This window comes from Struthio camelus, chromosome 2 (assembly GCF_040807025.1).
Source record: "Struthio camelus isolate bStrCam1 chromosome 2, bStrCam1.hap1, whole genome shotgun sequence".
Classification (NCBI taxonomy): domain Eukaryota; kingdom Metazoa; phylum Chordata; class Aves; order Struthioniformes; family Struthionidae; genus Struthio; species Struthio camelus.
This window is the reverse complement of record NC_090943.1, coordinates 83,540,731-83,562,469: the sequence shown is the minus strand read 5'-3', so window position 1 is coordinate 83,562,469 and position 21,739 is coordinate 83,540,731. Positions and strand designations below refer to the sequence as shown.

Here is a 21,739-nt window from a genome sequence, read left to right as displayed (position 1 = left end):
GTAAACACCAGCCTTCCAAGCCAGAGCCCACAGAAGACAGTCCCATTATGTTTTTATCATTTAGGTCACATTTGGTTCTGATCTTGAAAGAAAACTATTTCAAGAGTCCTCCTTTGTGTGAAACACACAACTGTTCTGCACAGCGCAGAGCTCCTAAGGTTTCAGGTGTCGCTCAATTTTCATTGCTCAAGGGGGAGCTAAAGCTAAGCTGGCAAGGTTTACAAATGCTTATATTGTAGGAAAAAAATATACATTTATACACATCTACATGAAAACATACACATCTTCAGATTAAGCAAGTCACAAGTTTCACAGCTGAGAACAAGAATTTGTTCATACTACCTACACCCTTGTGATCTCCTAACATTATTCTTTTAACTTTCAGAGATTCCCACATGGCAGCATTCTTATCATGTAATGAACAAGTGACAGGCTTCCAACTTTTTTTTTTTTTTTTTTTTTTTTTTAATATATACAGGATGAAAATGTTAGGGAAAAAAACAAAGAAGAAAACTCCTCTAACTTAGATTAGGCACTGGTACAAATTGAAATTTCACTGTCACGAGTCCAATAATTTACGATGAAAATTTATGATTTATTCAAGTCATCACAGGCAGTATGACAGGTTACAGTCATTCGCCAAAGCCATCAGACTCCTTCCCAACTACACGTTCCCATCTATAATGCTGCACAAACACATACAGGTAGGCCACAGTCCCATGCAAAGTCTCCAGATTCCACTTTACTAGAGGATAATTCAAACTAAGCAATCAGTGGCCGATGTATAGTCGATAGCCTGGCACAGGTGCCTGTTTTCTTACATCAGAAAAGTTTCCTTTACTTAAACCATTAAAATGGCAATTATACTTTGAAGTTCAAGGGACACAAACTCTCCAGCCATCATCTCAGCTCAAGATGAAAGCAAGCCTTAAATATGAGGGAAATGGATAGTTGCTGAACATGCAGCAGGCACAACACTACAACAGAGATTAAATGTTGAGCTGCGGCCAATTAAGGCCAGAGCAGCATGCAAACCATTAATCACCAGATTATGCCCATGTGCATAACTTCTGCTGATGTTTCCAGCCTACTCAGCTTTAACCTATGATGATCCAGCAGTCAAAAACAACAACAACATAATAATTACCATTATCTGTTCTTGCATAGCCATTTTCAGCCACTCTCTGCACACACTTCTCAAGGGAAATCTGAAACAAGGGAATTCCCAGCTTCAGTGACTGAAGAAACGCCCAGGAACAGGCACGACAACAGCTCGAGAGCCAGAAAAACAGAGTGAGCCAGCAGCTTGGAAGAGCTGTTTCTCAAGCATGCGGCTGCTTTGCACCATTGGCAATATCATTTTTAAAAAAAATTACACAGTTGTTTGACAAGTTGACATAAAAAGATAATAAGATACAAGAAAATGAAGGTGGGATATTTTGTGTAAAAAATTTAAGTAGAGTTCGACACCCTAGCTGGGATTGTCAAGCTAAAGACAAATTTTATTTCATTCTTTCAATCAAGATGCAATTGAATTATTCTGGAGCAACTTGTTTCAGTCTGAAAAATGGATAAGCCTGATATACTTAAATACTCATCATTAGGTTATGTAAATTCTTCAAACAGTCTTCAGGAGACTTAGTCTAGCCCTCAGGAAAGGTGGTTTGCAGCCTAGCAAACGTTGGGGAATCATCAGATACTTGCAGATGACTCTTCACTTTTCAAAGAAGGAAGCAAAACTTAAAAGGGCTAGCACAGGCAATAACAGACCGACAACGGCATAGCGTCCCTGTGATAGGAGTATACAAAGTACTTCTGAACAGTATTTTACAGAAAAAATATATTTGGGACCTTAGATTCCTTAAAGTCAGATTTACAGGTAACTGAGCAAAATGTAATCACTCCTACCACTCTTATCATACCTTACTTTGGAAAAGCTAATGCCAGGTTTTTAAATTGGGGTCATTTCTCTCTAACCATACTGTAAATGCATTTGCTCTGGTAGGTCTCACGTTTCAGGCAGCAGATCAAACAAGACTGCAGTTTTATGTACCTTTCCAATTTGTTCCTAGTATTGTTTGGGCAAGTTTTAAACATTTGGCTATAGCATTTCAGTACAAATTAGCCAGAATAACGTAAGGTTTCAATTTGCAGCTTTACCCCTGCCAACGTCCCAACCGCTTTTGCCTTGCATTTGAACTCCGATTTAAATGCCGATTGCAATGGTATTGTTATAATTAGCAGAATAGCTTTGCAGGAACATTGCCTATTAGATAGCAAAAGAATAACAAGATGTGGTTATATACCAAAATAATTAATGCCTAAGAACAAGCCTCCATACTACTCTATACCTCTACATACTGCTTGAGGTGATTATATTCGCGTATGCATTCAAATATGTTGGCTAAAGGAATTTAAATAGTGAGCTCTGTTTATTCTGCCAAAGTGTTTATAGTTTTGGATTTATAAACTGTCACGCCTCCCCCCCTCCCCCCTTACTCCTTCCCCAGCTTTTTGGCTCCAATAATTCTATTTTGGCACATTCAGTAATGGAGCACTTCACTTTTCTAGAAAACTCCACTGTTAGAAAAGTAACACAAAACCCTCGGAAACCTACCTGGCCTCCCATTTCACTACCAACTCAAACAAGCCACACTTCGCGCAAAGCCAACTGAATCTCAGAGCAGTTCAGAGCAAGCAGGGGCAAATTCAGGAATTCCTGTCAAATTCAGACAAGGTTTGTTGCACAAAAAGTCTGCTCAGACAGCACTTCAACAACAGAACCAAATGCCTGAATTCCCCCCCTAAATGATGGTGCAAAGACGTGTGGACAGAGATGCAGGGAGACAACCGCCATCAAGAGAGTTGGGAGTTACACCTATGCTCATACACATCCAGAAAGCAACTATATAGGTTTTCAGTTCTGACAATTGATTAATAAATTTCTAATACTTAAAGAAAATGGTTCATTAATGTTTTTCCTTTCAAAGTTGGAAAAGATCCCTTAAACAGGTACTAGACATAGGAATGAAACAAAACAGCTCCTTCTGCCCAAAGGATAGTCAAGAAACAATTTAGGTGGAAAACAGCACCTCTTTTCAGCAGTGATCTTTTCCTACAACACTTAACTAGCTCAATGTCCTGGGAAGATGCACTAACAATTCAAAAACTCCAGCAGAACTCCATTATATCAAACATATCTTCCTTACTATACGAACCAGAATACAGAAGCGTTGCCTGCTTTGCAAACTGTTCTTCTGGGATTTTTATCTCCCTCTGAAATAAGATCAAGACCACGCTTACCTGAATCTCAAGCTCAGCTGCTGTTCCACCAGGAAGCTGTTTTAAATATAAAGGGCATTCAGTAGTGAAGGATCTGTTTCTTATTTCCAAGTGTTTGGCAGTGTCCATCTTTGGGCCCAATGGACAGATCCCTCCTCTCAAACCCAGAGAGTAAGTTAAGGGTTACTTGGAGGTCTAAGAGATGCACTGCCTTTTGAATGAATGTGATTACAAAGGGTGCAAGTAGCTTATAAAGACATGGCATACCGCACGCCACGGCATCCTACCTTAACGTGTCCTGTAACAGGTAACAGCATGGCATCCTACCAGCAGTCATGGTAGGATGTCATGGGTATTTGGTCTTACTTTGTTCCCTCACCTGCAAGGTGACATGAAAGGCAAGCAATCCACATAAACCTTTCTGTGTACTGTCACTTACTCAATTCACACAAAGGGCCATGATACAGTTTTTCTGACTTAAAGCTCACATTTTTATAGAAAAGAAAGTTCTTACGGAGGGCCAAGCTTCATATTGACCCTCAATTTATTTTTTATGCTTCTGAACATGAAAACCAGGACAAAAGTGTCTCATTTTGAGTCACAGAAAACAAGCAAGGATGCAGAACTACTGCTTTGAGAAATTTCACATATTGATAAAGTTCAAGCTGTCTTTCCCCTTTTCATAAAAGTTATGTGAAAAGCAGCTGCTTATTCCATTATTCACTGCAATCTTGATACTTGCAAGTGTCCAAGTAGGGATGGCATGACTGAATATTCTGTGTTCCTACTTTTCTCAGCTAGATATTAGCTATTCTAATACACTTGAGACTTGTAGAATAAAGAAACGTAGAGAGAGAAGTGTCCTCTATTAGATAAATTGAGGCTAACTTTTCTTACAAAAGCTTAGCCAACCAAGCTTTAAATTAAGAAAAAAAAAATTGTTAAATTTAATATAAATCCAATTTCAGCTACTTGAGTAGCTGGCATTTCTATAATTAAAAGGAAACCTGAGTGAATACCTGTACTTCTATACTCAGAACAGTAGAAGTCTTACTGAGAGCTCAAACTCATAAAACTTGAAAGAGGTTTGAACTCCAATAAGGTTGAAACTCCAGTAAGCTGAAAGCTTCAAACTAGCTGGAACTCCAGCTATTTGGTTTTGCTTTGAAGGACTTAAGCAATTGTGGACAATGCAGAACGAATATCAGCACTTAGGGAAGGGTAACTCCTCATTTACTCCTTATCCTTTTCTCTGGAACTGATTGTGTGCTAAGGCAAGAGGACAGACAGCAGAAAATCTACAGCACAGACAGGGAGTCACTATTACACCATTTACCTCAAGAAGCTTTGGGAAGCTTTGGGGGCAGGGACCCACCAGAAAAGGACCACAGCAAAAACAGCGCAATTGACTTTAGCTAGGTGTCATCTCACACAGGGTATGAAGTAACACCCTTATGAGAATAACTAAAGCATTCCGCATTCATAAAGTTCTACATTTTCCTATCATTGTCCCCTAGGCATGTGATTTAATGGAGTGGATGGTTCCTTATGAATGTTGTTAGTCCAACCAGGTTAGAGGGCCTGCTTCTCCCAGAATCACTAAAAAGCCCAAACAAAACAGAAAGGAGGGTATGACTATCAGAACTATGACCGGGTAATTTTCTAGCATCTACCAAGATCTAATCTTCAAAAGCAATAATTCTTCTGTCAAGATGCATACGAACAGGCACTGCAAAACATTCAGTCTCCACACTGAATATACATCTCAGAGCTAATGCGTGAAAAGCTGTGCTCTCTTCACTAGTCTGTTTTCCAAACACAAACATTTTCAAGTACACTTAAGGTACATTAACATGATATGATGAAAAAAAGACTCTGGAATTCTCAGGGTACTGAAGGAAAAAAAAAAAAAAAAGAGCTCAATACTTATTTTTCAAGGTCCCTTAAAATCCGCACCACTATAAGCGGATATAATTTTAACCTCTGCAGAATACAGCAGCTGACCTCCATGGATTTCTGCAAAATTCAAAATATAAACACTTCCCAGGATACGTTCAAAAGCATTTCAGCAGTTAACCCTTCTGCTACAACAGCAATTTGCTTCAGGCCTAAGCCTCCAATGCAATTTTACAGAAACGGGCAAATAAATTAAAGCTGCCTCTAGATTACCATTACCAGCCATATGCACACAAACTGCAAACAGCATTGATGCCTTATTTAAGGAACAAAGTCAAGTTAACGTGCAGCACCCAGCTCGGACGTAACATTCCATGCTTTGCAGGTAAGCGTTACAAGAAAGCTCCCTGACCAAGGTAAGTTCATACAAAACTATTCGCCTAATCTTTCAAATCTAGCTTTAAACAACAACATTTCAGCTGGGACTGTGTTTAGCAAATTGCATCTAAATGGCCCACAAAAGTCTATTTAGTCTTTCACTTGTCAGAACAGCAATGGGGGGTAGTAAAAACTCGTGTGTTCAAGTTTTTAACAGTAATTGATTGACTAGGTAAAGAACTGTAGACAACGTCCAAGATGGGAAAAGAAGAAAAAGGCAGCGTATATTCAAAGCTAGAGAAAATTGCATCCTCAGAAGAGGAGACAGTGGGGAGGCACCTTAGTGCATGCATATCCACATCCTACCATGCTTCCTTCTGTGTCAAGTCGTAGCCAGACTGCCCCTATAGCATACTCAGTTATTTAACAAAAAAGGGCATGACATTTAATTCTTGCCTCCTGCCCTTCACTGAAGAAGTCAAGAAAGTGAAAGCCACAGTAAGACCAACTTAACTGCAGGCTGGACTTTAGGTACTACACCCGAACAGCCTCACCTCTGCATCCCTCTCGTGCATCGCCCAGCATCTCAACCCTTTGGCCAGGTCTGCCACCTACTCTCTGCACTCACCCACAAAATAGAAATAGGGTAGTTGTTACCTCCCCAGTGCATCAAAGTAAAGCTGCTTTGGCTAAGGATGCTAATATGCACCACCTGTTGCTAAATGGCAGAAGATGCATAGTCCATCCAGGCACATTGAGAAGCATGCAAGCATTTTGTCTCTGAAACAAAGCTTCCTCCCACGACCGTATACGTGTAGCTGTGCTAGCATCCAGTTGCATACACGTGAAATAAAACCACAACTGAGCTTACAATGTACAATGCAAATAAAGGAATTATACTTTGGGTACGGGAGATGCCATTGAGAGATCAGGAGCAGTCAGCATGGATTCACCAAAGGTAAATCATGCTTAACCAATCTGATAGCCTTCTCTGATGGAGTGACTGCTGGGTAGCCAAGGAGAGCAGTGGGTGTTGTCTACCTTGACTTCAGCAAGGCTTTCAACACTGTCCTCCCATAACATCCTCCTAGGCAAGCTGTGGAAGTGCGGGCTGGAGGAGCAGATAGTATGGATTGAGCAGTGGCTGAATGGCAGAGTTCTCTGCATTAGGAAGAGCACTGCCAGCAGGCCAAGGCAGGCGATACTTCCCCTCTACTCAGCCCTGGTGAGGCCTCACCTAGAGGGCTGTGTGCAGTGCTGGGCCCCCCCAGTAGAAGACAGATATGGAGCTACTGGAGGGAGTCCTGCAGTGGGCCACTAAGATGATGGAAGGGCCTGGAGGCCCTTTCCTCCTATGAGCAAAGCCTGAGAGAGCTGTGTCTGTTCAGCCTGGAGAAGAGAACACTGAGGGGAGATCTTATCAATGTGTATAAACATCTGAAGGGAGGGTGACGAGAGGATGGGGCCAGACTTTTCTCAGGGGTGTCCAGCGACAGGACACGAGGCAACAAGCACAAACTGAAACACAGGAAGCTCTGTCTGAACATAAGGAAAAACTTTTTTTCCTGTGAAGGTGACTGAGCACTGGAACAGGTTGCCTAGAGAGGTTGTGGAGTCTCCTTCCCTGGAGATATTCCAAAGCTGTCTGGACACAATCCTGGGCAGCCTGCTCGAGCAGGAGAGGTTGGACTAGATCTCCAGAGGTCCCTTCCAACCTCGACCATTCAGTGATTCTGTGATTTAACTGCCACAGCCTCAACAGCATTGTCTAGGGACACCACACGAGCACATTTTCAAGCAGTGTAGTAATCCATTTCTCATACCCATCCTATGCAGATATAAAAAAGAACTGAAAATTCACAAGTAAAGCATGTGCAGTAGACAAGATTTAAACCACAGCTCACATGATAGATCAAACAGATGGCAAGCTAATACCTACAGTCAGATAGTGCCTGATGCCTTTTTGCTCATTAAGCAAGGGTCCTGCTTGACATCTTTTTGCAGTCCTTGGCAATCAATACCTGCCTGGGAAGTACTTTACCTGCCTGCCTTTCTGCTGTGGAGTACCATAGGGTTGCAGTGAATCAGTCCTATAGCTTTTCTTCCTAGTTGTTTCAACGTTTTTCATCAATTTAACTTCAGCAGTGTTGTGACAACTGCCTTAGAGAAAGAGAAGACATGACACACCGTGCACAACTGGGAAGAGTAAGATCTGATGACAAAGCTGGAAAGCAGTTTGGAAAGTGGGAGATATGAAAGGCCTTCAGCCTCCCATACAAATCCCATGCTCTCTACAGAGCTGGGCATGCAGGAATTCAGGCGCCACTAGAAATTCAAGAGGTGCAAAGAAGCTGTCTGCAAATTGTTCTATTAAGATCATTCCACATGCCAACATAGGTCAAGGAAAGCTCACTGGCAACCTTTCATAGTCCTTCCCACTCCACACCTAGGACAAAACATCTCCCCACTCACAACAGATGGCTCGGTCACAGGACAGCATACAATGCTATGAATTTAAAGTGCCAGCTTAGAGCAAAGGGCAGAATTAGACCTTCCTACCCCAGCAACAAGCTTACTGCATGAACTTCAGCCTCTTTTTTCCTTAAAATAAGGTACAATGACCAATCTTTGGGGTGGGCAGATACTACTATATTGTGGCAATCAAATACCAACCAAAACAAACAGCGTGGAGTGTTATAAAGATGAATTAACTAACTGTTGTAAAACGTTATGTAAACACCCCAATAAAAAGACGTAAAAGCTGCTACTGCTTGTACAGCCTCCAACACAACCAGGCTCCTGTTCTTAGCTGGTCCCTAGATGCTACTCGACAAGTGAATAGTCTAAAAGCACTCAGCCCCTGCAAGCACAGCACCCTGCTCATTTCATAGCCAGTATGAGTCTTTCTGTCCAGCTGAATTCTCTTACAGCACAAGTCTACTGCACAGGGAAAAACAGGCAACAGTGATTAAAAAACAAAAAAAAAAAAAGGGAGAGACAGACAGACATACAGGTTAGGACAGGCTGATCAACGTGCCTTTCAGTGACAATCCTGGTTTGCACAGTCCCTGTTTTCTTTCTCAGCACTATCTCCATTTCACTGCTCCTGCTTGCCTTCACTGAACCCTTCCCCTCTCCAGTGAGGCCAGCTGAAATGTTTGAAATCCCTATTACAACAACTTAGAGCAAACTGATCCACACTGATAACAACTCCTCAGCAGAAAAACTCAGTAGCAAAGCAGCAGTAGCACCAACTGAGGAAGAGACTACTTCTGCTGTTGTCAAAGGAAATGTTTGTCAAAATTCCTCCTTCTAGAGCACAGAAAAATTAACTTCACACCAGAATTGCCTTCAAGCATAAAACATACCACTCCGTTGCTCTGAACTCTTTCTGAATCCACAGGAGAACTCGGGAAACATATCCTTATGTACAACATCTGCTGGTCTGCATTTAAGCTTCCCTCACCAATGAATTAATCAGCTGCACACCAGTGCTGAAGATGTCAAGGTCAACACCGGTATTCACTAGCTCTGCAATGGACTAGATTAAGAACATAAATCTTAAGAGATTAACAAAAGGATTATTTCGCATTATCTGATCTGAAACTAAAAACCTGTGCTCTACTGATTGAGGAAAAACAGGAATTTAAAGCAATTGTTGAGGACTCTGACTTCAGAGTTTCCACTACTCTCTGTTCTTCTCCTGGATGTCATACAGGGGAAGTTAAAATTCTTTTTTGTTGTTTCCTAAATTTACTTCTTGTCTTGGCAATTCACTTCCTTCAGGTAACTTATAACATTTAGATCTAAGGCTTAAAGAAATATGAAGTCTACTATCCAACTTAACTTTATTAACCATTTGTTTATCTGTTGTTAAATTGGTTGCCCAGACTAAAAAGCAGCGATTCTAACCCAGAATTTCTCTTGATTCATTAGTGCCAGATCTTCATTCTTGATATGGGATTATGCGTGCATAACAATAAGCTCTGGTGATTTATGTGGTCATTTATTAGATATACGAACTGTTTTTACTGCACAGATTCTATAGTCACAACTAGACTTGCCAAACTAGAACTATTCAAACCCTATGGTTTCTTGAAATTGTAAGAAATAAAGCCAGACTGAGAGCAACCAGAGCTTGTAACTTAATTTGTAATGACAGAAGTGTAAGAAATTCAAATCATTATTTGCTCATTACCAAGTACACCTGATGTCTTGCGACTGAATTGAGCAGAAATGCTGGTTAAGGCATATAAATGCAACATTAAAAAAAAAAAACTTTCAGCTTACATCATTAAACTACATACAGATTTAATGATTTCCTCTCAGCCTTCGACGACACTCTTGTAAAAACCAGGGCCAATATATTTTCATTTAACAGAACACACCTACTCACATATAATCAGGCAGCAGGAAAGGATCAGCTTTTTTCTCTGTTCATAGGCCAGTTAATACAACAATATATTAATACTGACACATAAAACAACTCTTTCCCCTAGACATTAAACATCTAGTCCCAGATGATCATATAGTCTAGTAACTGCAGGTAAGATGCATCGATCTAATTAAATCCTTATCAGCTCTTCACATCCGTAGCTGCACTTTTGGAAACTTGGCCCAACCTTCCAAGCAAACAACTTGCATTCTCACGGTGTTCATAGTATAAAAGTAAGAGATCAGGTTTTACCTAGAACTGATGCCAAATACATCCATTAAGTATATTCTTCATAAATAAGTTTAAAATCAGATTACATTGAATCTCAAGTATAAAAACTTCTGTTGAAAAAGTCACATGCAAATTACTTAGAACTCTCTACATTCGTATTTTGCAGAATTATCTTAAGCCCTTGGTCACAAGCTTAGAGGAAAAACTCCAGCAGGTCAAAGTGGAAACTCCATAAAGGAAGAACTCTGTTTTTCAATTTCTAGTATGCCAACGATGCGGTACACAGAAGAAACGAGGAGGAGGGGTTCCTTTTCTGAAAACAGCTAACATTATGCTGGGAGGCCTGGGCCTGGATAATGAGCACCAGATGCCTACCTTCACTGGTAGCTGCATTCTTCTGGGCTTTGGTGGGTGTGTGATCTGTACTTGAACTCACGTCGGATGAGATGCTTGAGCTGCCTTTGCCTGCAAAAAGAGAAAAAGGTGCAGAGGGAGGGGGAACAAACATGAGCATTAACAGCAAAGGAGAAAGACCTTCCATATCAGAACCTGGAACAGCGCCAGGAAGCTTTAAACTAAGTTTAAAGCAGCTGATGCTTACTTTCTACATATTGGGGTAGGAGCTAACTGCAGTGTAACTTAGAGCAGATGCATTTTTTTGTGTATTAAGGTGGCAAACAATCTCGTGTCACATGGGTTCTCATTTGTACTTGCTAAGCTCCATCAGAAAAGGAATTCGTCATTAACAGCATTAGAAGAACTCTCATAATCAATTTTCTCATTCGAATGCCTCTCACACAGATCAGGCGAAAGACACTGACTCTTATCAGCATGAAGGGTTAATTTCAAGACAAATGCTTTAAAGGAGTTGGCATTTCTATTTCATGATATATACTCGAGTCAGCAGGTCACATACGAGGTAACTCCTGTTTTCTCCTACATCATAGCACTGCTTGCAATAATACGCCATCCTGAATCTAACACACTTTACCATTCTTTACATTTTTTTAACTGGAAATCAGAACAACGGATTTTTTAAATTTGCTTTCTTCAGACTCTTCGCACATATCAGTGCCCCAGACCTACCTGCTATGTGTCAAACCAGCTATGAGTAGCAAGAGAGGAAACGCAAGTACAAAGAAAGACTAAACTCCAACAGGTGCCTCAGGAGAGCTGAGGGGATAATACAAAGCTCTCTATTCTTGTTTGCAGGTAAGGATCTAAAAAAGATCCCTTTCCCTTCCCCTTCACCCACACTACTTGATCTCAGTAACTACTAACAGGGATAAACTCTATCCCACAGTGTGAACTGGATCAGCCGCCCAACCAGCAATACATGTGACAATTCTAGAGGGAGGAAAGGCAACAAACACCGGTACATTTTAAGAAGTTACCTATCCCCGCAAACACCGCCATTAACATCTCCAGTGCTCTGTGAAGCCTTTAAAAGCTATGTTACTTTTTAAACCAAAATAAGACCGAACGCAGAAAGCTAGCTGACACCATGTTTTTGTCACTTGAGTAAACCTATAATCATAGGAATGTTAGCAAGAGACTTTTCTGATCTGTTATTTCAATCAGGCATTCCTTGGGGTTCTGGGTTACAGCGCGCCTGGTTTTCATAACATTTAGATGTAAGGAGGAGGTCTGCTTTTTAAAGGTGCCACAACAGAACAAGGATTTAAATTTTAATGGGAAACGACTGGAGAATGTGCAAACGTAGGTTGCTTCACAACCAAGGTATTGCCACTTAATCCGTCAGCCAACCCTAGAGAATCGTTCTCCACATAAAGTTGCTTAAGTTAACATGCTCAGGTTTGAGAAATGATGGCGAAGTGAAAGGATATTAAAGAGGCCAGAAGGAAGTAAAAAATAAATGGTTAAGGGCAGTAGTTGGGTGGGGTGGAGAGGGAAAATAAATAAATAAAGTGCATGTTCTGTGGTTCACTGTTTTTCACATTGCTTTAAGAAGTTAAACAAACCCAAGGAGCAGTGCCTCTAGAACACTGCTTCAACTGCTCTCACACAGTGACATGAATTAGAGTAATGGACTGTGGTCTCTGCAGAAAGAATTGCCCCAAAATAGCCTTCCAGCTAGGGCAACTAGGGTGGTGCTAGAAGAAAGGCAGATTAGAAGAGAGCAGAATAGATGCAAAGCGCTAGTCCCCAGGAAAAAGTCAGAGAACAGGAACATTTGTGACAGCTGACAATCGGAGCAATACAACAAGGAAGATTTTTACATGGTATTGCCACCACCAGCGACTGCTCACGTATGAAGCATTGCAAGGTCACAGGCAGAAAACAAGCCTCCAAGGACTATTGGCACATACTGCTTTAACAAAGAAATAAAGATTAATGGGGTGGGGAGGGGAGAAACGAAATGAAGAATAGAAAAGTGATTTCCTCAAAGCAAATAAACAGGATTTCCTCTAAGGCAAGGAAAAAAAAATCTTTTTGAGGAAAAGGAAGTCAGTAATACCAAAAGACAGCACAGTTGCCAGATGGGCATCTGTGGCATAGGTACCGTTCCCACAGAGCGAATGCTTCCTGCAGCTACATACCTCCCCTGTTAACTTAATATTTACATTTATGCTATGGAGAAGCAAGCCACAAAGAGCACAACAAAAATACTTTACCCATTGTTGGGTGTTGATAGCCAGTACATCTAATAGCAATATATTAGTTACAAGAGCATACTTTGTAGTGACCTTGATTCCCAGTGAGACTTTAAAGCAACTAGAAACTAAGAATAAAAAAGTCCATTAGGGTTACTCTTTTGGTTGGATACCCGTTTTTCCTGCAATTATACCTTTAATATTTTATGATACCGTTAGACTCTTCTGTTACCATATAAAGCTTTCAGACAAGCTTTCTTCATCACTGTCTACCCCCAAACGTCATTTGAGGGCAGGGGTTGCGGGGGGAGGGGGGGAATGCTTTTTAGTATGTTTTCAACATGTGTTTTAAATACATTAGCAGATATTACATCTACTCTTGCAGTGCAAAACAAAGTCATTCACTTCCAATGGGCTAAGTATAGCTCCTGCAACCTCAGGTAAACACGTAAGAGCTAACAGCTAGGTGTATCCAGGCATTCTTTAACAAGTTGAGCTTGATGAAGGGACAGAGAGCACCCTCAGCAAGACTGCCGATGATACAAACCTGGGAGGAGTGCCTGATACACCAGAGCACTGCAGAGGGACCTCAGCAGGCTGGAGATGGGTAGGGAGGAGCTTCATGCAGTTCTACAGAGGGAACTGCCAAGTCCTGCACCCACAAAGGAATAACCTCCTGCACCAGGCCAGGCTGAGGGCCAACCAGCTGGAGATCAGCCTGGCAGAAAAGGACATGGGGAGCCTGCAGGACAAGAAGCTGAGCATGGACCAGCAAAGCACGCTTACAGCGGAGAAGGCCAACAGCATCCTGGGTTGCATTAGGCAGAGCGCTGCCAGCAGGTTGAGGGAGGCGATCCTCCCCCTCTACTCAACCACACCTGGAGTGCTGGGTCTGCTCCTGGGCTTCTGAGTACTAGAGACACATGAACATACTGGAGCGAGTCTCAGGAAGAGCTACAAAGATGATTAAGGGATTGGAGCATCTATCATATGTGGAGAGGCTGAGAGAACTAGGATTGTTCAGCCTAGAGGAGAGAAGGCTCAAGGGGTCTTACCAAAGCGTATAAATACCTGACTCATCAGTGATATCCAGTGACAGGACAAGAGGCAATAGGTACAAATTGTAATACAAGAAACTCTACTTAAATATAGTGGTTTCGTGGGGTTTTTTTGTTTTTTGTTTTGTTTTTTAAAGACTGTGAGGGTGGTCAAATATTGGAACTCTCTCTTACTTGTTATTCAAAACCCATTCGGAAACAGCCTTGAGCCACCTGAGAAACCGGCTCTAGAGGACTCCGCTTTGAGCGGCGCTGTTTGGACCAGATAATCTTCAGAGGTCCCTTGCAACCTCAACTACTGTGCAACTCTGATTCAAGCACCTCCACATGGATAGCGTTTTGTAGAGCAGTAAATTGCATAAATCAGCTCAAAATTTTATCACCTCTATGAGCATTTTAGCTATACAAATGCCTTTACAAGTGGCTATGCCAGGTATGAACTTCATTTCCTACGTTTATTAGTAGCAACTTAATAGTAAACTAGTAGGTCTCACTAGCCACTCGCTACAAACGTACATATCCAGAGTCCAGAATTTTCACAACCCGTACCCTGCTCTAGAACTCTTGCTGTTTGCCTAGCAATGCACGTATGTGCTCCTCTAAAAATTACTCCCAAGGGTGCAGCTACCTTCCCCCCCCCCTTTTCTTTTCTAGACAGCTATCTTAAGCTCTGCAATAAACACATCTGCAGGCAGCTGGACTGGTAACGAATAACAGCAAAAGTAGCAGCCACTGTCTATGATCCATGACTAACATTCACTAAGCTGAACCTCCAAAACTAAACAGAAATGAAAGAAAGTAGGCCTATCATCCAGAATTCATTGTCTCAAAACAACATTAAGAGCGCTCTGTAAAAAGAGGAAATGTTAAAGAAAAAAAAGAAGTATTCAGCAGAAGCAGCTAGACAGGCACTATCTAGTCCTAAATTCAGAAAACATGCCACTCCACAAAGAAACCTTTTGTCATTCCCCATGCAATGCCTGAATACTCCTTTCAGGAAGTGAGCTGCAAGGAGAAGGAAATGGCAAATTATGACCCAGCATACTGCACTGGTACTGCCATGCATTCCGTAAGTGGCTTGAATTCCCAGGTCATGCACATTCACTCAAGCTCATCTGAGGAGGGTTCCTTCTGCAGCACTTTCTCAGAGCATTATCTGCCTAATAGGTCACGTAAATTCAAAGCTTGCCAATTTCCCCAATGCCACAGAAATATTGGGAATGTAGCAAAACACTGGTCTTCACAGAGATCAGCTCACCTATTCTACTTAAAAGATGTCCAGAGAAAGTCGTAGCAAGTAGATATAACCTGGCAGGGGTTCTATCAGAATGACAACTGGAAGGACCAAAGAGAGGGCGATGGGCCAAAGATTAAAGTAGTAACGATCGTATTTAATCCTCTGCTTACGTTATGTAACTCTTCATAAAAAGAATTAGAGGCCTGCCAAATCTTTCCCTAGCATGACTTGAGACGGTCTTAAGTTCACGTTCACAGTTCTTGCTTTCGAAGCCAGAAGTCACAACTCGTAAGAAAGCAAACTGCACTAGGGGAGCGGCAGGCAGATAGTGTTAGAAAGTAGTTTTCACAGAATACAGTATCATTTGTACCAGGAGCGAGGAGAGGACAAACTTCACCACACCTGCAAAAAAGCAGAACAAAACTACACTGTTGCAATTCCAATCAGGTCTTTGACCTGCTTCTGAAGGAGGAAGGTATGGATCTTTTTTTTTTTCCATCCACTAGTGCCAAAGCCCTACTACCATAGTCACAGGAACAGGATTCCAGCCACCCAGCCTAGTATCCTGTTTTGTACACATTTGATTTTAATCCTGTTGGAAAGAAAATTAGAGTATGGCAAGCATGCCACAATACTTTCCCTGACCGTTCTCTCCGCCTCCAGTGCTTTGTAGCACAAGGAATTTCATAAATGATGTCTTTGTGCTTAATAGCTCTATTAAAACTACCTGGTCCCTTTTTGAATCATGACTAATAACCTCCATTTTCTTTTTAATCACAGACGGCTACACTGACAAGAATATTAGCAAAACTGACGGTGCAAAAACTTTCCTAAAAGTTTACCAGAACAGAATAATCATGCATATTATTAAAAGAGATGCCACAGATTATCTGACGAAACATTACCAGAAGACTTGGTTGTTCTTCCTCCATACTCCAGTAATGCTTCAAAAGAGCAATAGCTTTTTTCCAGCTGCTTGTATAACCAGTTACAGCCTTTTTTCCCCAACTACATGCTAATTAGAGCAGCATTTTTCCAAATCCCTCACTCAATAGATATAAGACAGTTAAAAACTTGCAGGACAGAAATAAGACTAATATGCACCAGGCGTCTTAGCCAAAATGGAAGGATTTGATTAACACTGGAAAGGAAACAGCTTGAATTGGTGAAAAGCAAACTTTGGATTCAGTCAGTCCCACACTATGCTAAAAAGGGTCAAGGATGTAAGTCGCCCTTCAAGGCAGAGGCAATGCAATTTAAGCTTACCCAGGAAAGTATAATCTGTAATTGTGCAAGATTTGGAGAGAAACTCCAGTTTTCAAAAGCACACAGGCAGAGCCTGTCCTGACGGTGTTTCAACATACTGACGGTGTTTCAGTTTGTAGGTATTACTATCAACTTTTCTGTTATCTTGGTATTTTGCTTCTTGTTACTTCACATGCAGGTAGCATGAACAGGAGCTGAGTGAGTTTCATCAATAACGTGCCATCAGGCACATGAAGCTCACTGACCTTTGGGATAGAAGGTGGTGTGTTCTGCTAATATAAGTCCCTTCTATCCTGCTCTGGAATAAATTTACTGGTTTTTTGCAACACATTTGCTCCTAGATTCCAATGTGTGCCATCTTGTGCTGTGTCTTGCACACCCTAAGATCATAAAAATAGGCACTTATGTGCCTCCTTGGTAAGGAACATCAGTGTTGTCCTTGACATCAAGTTTTAACCCAATAACACACCTGTCTTCAGTAAGCGGCAGTTACCCCAGGAGTTAAGTGTGGAAGAGGGCCAAATCCACTGTTTGTCATGCCAAAGTGAAACATCAGTCAAAATACTAAAACAGAAAATAAAACAAACAATTCAGAATAAAAAGTAAAAGAAAATAAAGTCCACAAAAATAAGAACCATTAGCTTTAATTGCCCAAAAGCATTTTATTGCAATGACTTGGATGTAAAGATTTCTGACTTTTGTTTACTTCAAAAGAAGTCATCAGTTTTTATATGCATGACATTAACCATGAATTTAACTTCCTAACATGAAAGGGCATATGCACCGCTTTTCTGCTGGATGGTCATTATTTTTTTTATATACTTTCAGACTAGGAGTTTATTTTAATGTGACTGTGTGCGTGTTTTTTTTTTTTTTTTTTAATCATTAAATCAGATATATGCCCACTACTTCCAGATATCATGCAAAGGGAAAGAAAATTCTTTTCCATCTCCTGTTTTCATGACACACATTATACTAATCCAGGTCTTCAAAACCTCAAATGCATCTCTGTTCAACCTGCCTTTCCATAAGACAGCAAACTCCTGGTACATTTCCAAGTATCCCCACGGAAATCGACAGCCTACTGTTACATCCGAGCTTTCAGGATATATTGCATCTTTAAAGGCTGCCCTATATCAATTCATTTATCCAAAGTAAAAGCAGAGCTGGACTGCACACTTTGGACAATCATTCTCCTTAGACTCTGCATTTCTACCTAAGGAAACTATATACTATAAAACTGGCTGGTTTCCATTTGTTAACTACTGAGCACTGATTTAACATTTAAGTTACCTGCAAGCTTTGTAATTCACTGAATTGCTTTCAGGATGGGGTAAGTGTTAATATTTACAAATCTATACCATAATTCAGCCATAGAACCTTGCAAGTAGGATTCTGAAGTGATTTTTAAAATCACATTAGAATATGTGCCAACATAACATACACATAGACTACAACTTTCATTTCACCCAACGTTTGTCAGGATGCGATAAACCAGGCAGAGTAATTGCAGACTCCAACCCCGAGGAAGGGAAATAAACTAAATGCTTCATAGAAATTGAACTGAAGATTGAAGAGTTTGCAGATCTTTGTTAGTGGTTGGCACTTCGGGACAGAATTTTAAGTTTGAGTGTGCAGTCTCTACAAGCGTTTAAGTTTTTAATCATAATTCCAGCTTCCAGGATTGTTTCATTTGGCTGTGAAATTTTGGCTCACATTGGCTATAAAACAGCATACTTAGCTCTGCAGCATTTCTGTAGATTTTAAGCTAAATTTCAAGTCAGGCCATATAGGCCAATTTTGGCTTTTGTTGTTGTTCTTCCAAACACTGTCTTTCTTGCGTTGTCAAGCATCACAGTACGTCACAAAATCATGTACAAACCCAGACAGAAGATAAGTAACATTACTGCAAATGAATGCAAAAGATACTCCAAATAGATGGACAAATCTACACTGTCATATACTGGAGGGTCACAACACAATCCAAGGACCCAGCTGGCAAGAGAAGAGCCAAATGGTTACTCCTTGCTCAGATGCATGGGAAAACAGACAGTAATTAACTTAATTATTGTAGCTGACACAGCTGTAAGAAAAAAAAAATCAGAGAGGGGCTGGTCAGAGAAATCTCAAGGCAGAAACATCTAATAATCTGCCTGTTTTCAGTGGAGGAGTTCAGGACTCAGTGTCTAAACAAGTCAGCAGGTTCCAGTCCCAGAAATGAGTAAGCATCCTTCAGGTGAAAGCACAGAAAGTACTTCCACTGAAGTCAAACTACTCAGTGTCTGAGATTATTCATATACTAAAGCATCTCTTGAATGGTCTCAGTCACCTTACTCATCTTTAATATTCATTAGGAATTAAAGAACTGATTCCGATGAGATATTACATAGAGTCAGCATACCACATCCTGAGCACCAGAAAGCACAGGACTTCTATAGTTGAACTGTTTTTTCCAAATCAGAATACAGATGCCTAAGAAAAAGCTAGTTTTCAAACTGACTGAACTCTTGCGCGAACACAAGTGGAAGCACACATATTCTCTGCTCATACTTCCTACTGACCATCCCCATGCACTTCCCAAGCCTTCCTTGAGCAAGTTCTCGTACAGCTAGTCTTCTGCTCAACACACAACAGCATCTGCAGTACTCTGCCCACTTTGTTCAAATCCCTTCTGGAGTTTCCTATTTAAAAGGCATGCTGAAATAGGCAACAAGGCAATGGATACGAGACTCGAATAAAATTCAAGTTGTTCTCAAGAGCAAGCCAATCAATCAGTAGTTAGTGATTCCCCAACATGAAATATCCTTAAAGAGCATAAAACAAATACATGAATAGGACAATACTTATCCCCAACACAGAAGAGCAAAGCCTTGGATGCAGCCTCTTATTATTGCCTTTCGTTAATCAATACTATAAGATTCCACGAACCACTTGCAAGGTGAAGCTGTAACATCAATGACAATAAGGCCTGATTCAAGTCTGGCATAAACGTGACTGAGAAAGTTCTGTAGCTAGTAAGACATAATGCTTTATTTACTACACTGTAACATACCTAAAAAAACATGCATGAAAATGCACACGTGGGATTGAATTTTTCAGAACTGCCTAGCAGAGTCATGTTTATTGTCACCATGCTAACCCCGTTCAGCAAGGCTAGTGAAAAACAAAGCCTAAGGAAACTTTTTTGTATAGACACAGTTAATTAGCTCTGCAGATACTACTTGCTGCAGCTCGATGGAACCCTACTTGGTTTGTAATACTAAAACCTCTAACTTGCATCATGCTGCTGAATCACTTACTGAGCTTTCAGAACAGCTAAAGAGTTTATTTAATGAAATCTTCAAGGGGGCTCATTTAATCTAATGATTAAGGGGGGCGGGGGCAGGGCACATGCTTTTCATTTTCAAGTATCCTGTCTTACCGCTGTGCCTTTGCTTCCCCCACATAACAGTTGTTGAAATTTTCTAAAAAAAAGGGATCAATACCATCACTTACTGACGAGATCTGTTAACCAAACTGCTTAACGGGACTGCTAAAATCACCTTCATCATTTTTGAAGATGGTCCATCTCTCTTTGCTTATTTCACAGTACGCAGGGATGAACAGCAAATATCACTGTTTAGTTTATTCCCAAAAAAAGTAGTAATGTGTCATAAACTATTTTGGTACAAGGCTTCTCTTTGAAGCCTACTAAGCAGTCTGCTTGCCAGAAGGCAACACAAATTTGCAGCCAAACTTTGCACCCACTCCAAGCGTTAAGCTCTAGCTTTCAGATGCTGGTAAGCGCCCATAAATAATTAGTCTAGGAGTCTAGACTTAGTCTATTCTTTCAGTAATGCTGCCTGAGAATGCAAATAAGTTTCTTATGAACTTCAAGTGAGAAAACAGGATCAGATATCTGTAACATCCAATTTAATTACCACAGTGGCCATGTAAATAGAGGCAACAGGACTAGCATTTTACGTGATGAGTAGGTCTTAAAACACAGCTCAAAGCTCACCTTCCATGGAAATGGCTTAGCATATACTCCAAAAGCTGGTCCTACTGCATTGCCCCCAGAAGTATCAGAGAAACAAAACTTTGCCCTTCCTCCCAATCACAAAGTTTGCTTAGAAAAAGATTTATTAAATATAGGGCTTTTCAATTTGTCTTCCAGTCACGAGCCACTTTTGAGAGGTATTTACTCAAGTTAAGTAGTTATAAAGTTTAGTTAGAAAGAAAACTTCCTTGGTACACACCTCTCTAACCCTCTCTCTCTAACTTTACTCTTTTAATCCAATTAACCAGCCAGATTAACTACTAAACCAATACAAGAAATTAATCTCACATGCTTGAGCCAAAAAAGTGCTTCTTTGCCTTTATACTGTCTCCAAGAACGTTTCTTCACTGCCAAGGTCTCCACTAATGGACGCTTTAGATTCGTCCCCCGCCCCGAGCTCCACTGAAATTTAAATAAAGCCTTAGCCTTTTATATTCTGAGAAGGCAATGGCTACTCAGCTCAGTGCCAAACATAAATTGGCAGAGCCTTCCTTTGCGCAGTGCCACAAGCAGCATTCCAGTGGGCCGAGGCAGCCGGGACGGATAAATTCCGACAGGGATCCTTAAGTGGTTGCAGAGCCTACTGCTACACTGGAACGCATCAGGCATTCGACGCGGGTTTGAATTTCGTTTGATAGTGTTTTCTGCTGTAGACTTCTGAGCAGCCGCTATCGATATGTTCGTATTCCACAATTATTAGCACTTAAAGTTTGCATTTAAATGTTTACAAATAGTAAAAGTTTACTATTACCTTGTGCGTTCAAACTCTGAGACTAATCTTACTGCTCATTTCACTTAAAGTAAAAAAGTGTGACGACACTCTTGGTGATAATTTGCATCCACTTGTTGATATTCTATCCAGTGCATGCACTACGGACCTGGAATCTAATATGAACATAAACTTTAGACTGACTTTTCCTTTACTATAGTAGAGGCTGGGAGAGCCACTGTAGCCAAATACTGAGTACGAAATCAGTTTGGGGGGGGGGGGGGAACCACACACAGCATCTGAGGATTAATCACCTAGTAGGTGCCATTTCAATTAAATAACATACATTGTGTCTGAAACAAAATGCTGCCTCATTCATGTCTGTATAACAACAATCTCCAACGTTATACAGTCACACCCCACAATCCACCAAGAACGCACTCATGAAAAGCACAACAGCTTTCCAGATCACCAGGAGTGTCAGTTGGAGGAGATGCTAGCTTTGCAGAGCAGATCACTGTTTGCAAGCTCTCAGCTGCTTTGTCTATAAAGCTGAAATGTCCAACCATTTACCCTGTTTTTGCACCCTTCTC

At 40.9% G+C, this 21,739-nt stretch overlaps 1 protein-coding gene across 3 annotated transcripts in view; it reads right to left on the bottom strand.

Moving 5' to 3' along the window:
* The window catches only part of FBXL7 (F-box and leucine rich repeat protein 7), a 214,975-nt gene that overhangs the window by 157,410 nt on the left and 35,826 nt on the right, over window positions 1-21,739 (bottom strand). For 2 of the 3 annotated variants that reach the window (XM_068931444.1, XM_068931448.1), the window contains one exon: window positions 10,598-10,687. The exons of the other annotated variant lie outside the window; for it this stretch is intronic. In XM_068931444.1, the coding sequence (XP_068787545.1) occupies window positions 10,598-10,687 (90 nt within the window). Of the gene's footprint in view, window positions 1-10,597; window positions 10,688-21,739 lie in introns of those variants that run through there. 3 annotated transcript variants of the gene reach the window in all.